Source organism: Aplysia californica, unplaced genomic scaffold (genome assembly GCF_000002075.1).
Source record: "Aplysia californica isolate F4 #8 unplaced genomic scaffold, AplCal3.0 scaffold00147, whole genome shotgun sequence".
Taxonomy (NCBI): Eukaryota; Metazoa; Mollusca; class Gastropoda; order Aplysiida; family Aplysiidae; genus Aplysia; species Aplysia californica.
The window spans coordinates 823,009-825,412 of record NW_004797417.1 but is presented as its reverse complement, the minus strand read 5'-3'; the positions used below and the strand labels follow the sequence as shown (position 1 = coordinate 825,412).

The window sequence follows — 2,404 nt, the reverse complement described above, 5'->3', positions numbered from 1 at the left end:
TCTATCTATCTATCTATCTATCTATCTATCTATCTATCTATCTATCTATCTATCCATCCATCCTTCCATCCACCAGCAACCACTCATCCATCAATCTATTTATCTATTTATCTATCTATCTATCTATCTATCTATCTTTCTATCTATCTATCTATCTATCTATCTATCTATCTATCTATCTATCTAGCTAGCTAGCTAGCTAGCTAGCTATCTTTCTATCTACCTATCTATTTATCTATCTATCTATCTATCTATCTTTCTATCTACCTATCTATCTATCTATCTATCTATCTATCTATCTATCTATCTATCTATGTGTACTTGCTAAGATTTTCATCCCACTTAACATGGGTTGGCCCTTAGAAGCAAGGTCAGAGCAGCTCACTTTTGAACGATCGAGATTATGTCGAGGGAAACGTAAAATGAATATTTTCCTTTACAATTACATTTGAAGAGTTGTGGAATGTCAGAAGTGAAATGTCTAAATAAATCTCCTTTCCTTGGGGGATGATTACCGATGTACACATTTACTCGTTCCTTCAGGTAGGCCAGCTGGAGGTGAACGGGCGCGCCCTGAAGATCGCCATGACGCTGCTGAGCCGGGATATGACCGATCTCAAGTCCACCACCAACGGCATGCTGGGAGAGCTGGAGTCCAGTGTGGTCTACATCAACGATAACGTGGAGAAACAGGCGGGACTCCTGAAGACGGTCGTGGAGGATACGGTGCTGAGGAGCACGCGGGATATCACCACACAGCTGGGAAGACGAATTGAGAAACTGGGGAGAAGACAGCAAAAAGCTCAGGTTGGGACAATCTGTGTCTCTGCCTCTCTTTCTCGTCCTATTTCTCCCTCTCTATCCTCCCCCTCTCTCTTTCTCTCTCTTTCTCTCTCTTTCTCTCACTCTTTCCCTCTCTATCTCTCTTTCTCTCTCTCTTTCCTTCTCTCCCTCTCTTTCCCTTTCTCTCCCACTATATCTCTCCTCCTTCTGCGTATCTCTCTCTGTTCTCCTCTTTCATCACTTTGTCTCTATCGCTCACTCTCTCTCGCTCTATGTCCGTTAGTGTCTCTCTCCCTTTCTCTCTGTCTCTCTCTCTTTCTCTCTCTCCCTCTCTCTCTCTCTCTCTCTCTCTATCTATCTATCTCTCTCTCACTCACTCTCCCTTTCTCTCTCTATCTGTCTCTTTCACAAAGAAATTGTGTCTCTCTGTGAAGTTGTTAGTTGGATGAATGTTTGTGTGTGTGTGTGTGTGTGTGTGTGTGTGTGTGTACGTTTGTTTGTGTGAGCATGTGCGCTTCTAGGGGTGTGTGCGAGTGTGTGTAATACACAATATACACATTGTCTTGATGAAAAAAGTTGTAATGAGGGGGATTGTAAATGGGATATATAGTTTAGTAGGTTTTATTGTCTTTTGGTCGTTTTTTAATAATAGTTTCTCGACCTCAGCATCTTAACGCTGTAACGTGTTTATTAGATGACGATGCATATTTAACTTCTATCGTTCTGTCAGCCAGAATCTGTTAACTGCACTGTTGACTTCTCGGAGCTGAATGAAAGGATCGACCTGCGCTTCGCCATGTTCAAGAAGGAGACTCACAACCACTTCGTGAAGCTCATCGACGCCGCTCAGCTCAACATTCGCGGTGCTCCAGAGGGCAAGAAGGAATCTAAAGACGAGCCCGAAGAAGTCCCAGAGCTAGAGACTATCAATGAGGGCAAAAGAGTGTCCGAGAAGAGCGAGAAAAAGTTGTCCTCACTCACAAAGAAAGGAAAGCCTTCCATCTCAGCACAGGAGCAGAGGGAGGAAGGTATAACTACGGAGACGCCGAGCTCGAGTGGCCGTTACAGATACTCTGACGAGTACAACGAGACTTATTACGAGGAGAACGATCAGAGAATTATGAGAGCACTCACAAATATGACCAGTAGTGTGCTGCAAGCCGTGAACTACTTCCGCCACACCGGTCGGATGTTGGAACAAATCATGTCCAATACTGACAACCTCGTCTCGTCACAGACTGACCTGATGCGCAAAGTAGAAGGTCTCGAGTCCTTGGCTTTCCCTCAGAAAACGACGGGCAAATCTGGAGAAATAAGTAACGCAATTCCCGGTTCGCAGCATCAAACACAAGGTGACGAGGGGTCCACTTCGCGTCCTTTGACTGGATCATCCCCTGACCACTGTATCGTGTCCAATGACCTCGTCAACAACATGGCTACTATAGCCAAAAACGGCAGTCAGCTTTTAGAGGTAAGACAATCAAATTGAGTGTTTTGAGTAAATATTCATTAGGGGAGGGGGGGGGCACAAACAATGGGTAGTGAAACCTCTTTTTGTGTGTAAATTTTGGTTTGATTTATTAGCCTGATGACTGATTACTGTGTGCACCCACAACTTGCT

At 44.3% G+C, this 2,404-nt stretch overlaps 1 protein-coding gene across 1 annotated transcript; it reads left to right on the top strand.

Annotated features, from left to right (window-relative positions):
* Nucleotides 1-543: 543 nt before the first annotated feature.
* Nucleotides 544-2,254, top strand: LOC101861810 (the record flags this gene model as incomplete). Its single annotated transcript, XM_013081827.1, is given in 2 exon segments — nt 544-807; nt 1,514-2,254. Coding segments are annotated over 2 exon segments (1,005 nt in total), but the record flags the coding sequence as incomplete, so codon positions are not given.
* Between the last annotated feature and the right edge of the window lie 150 nt (nt 2,255-2,404).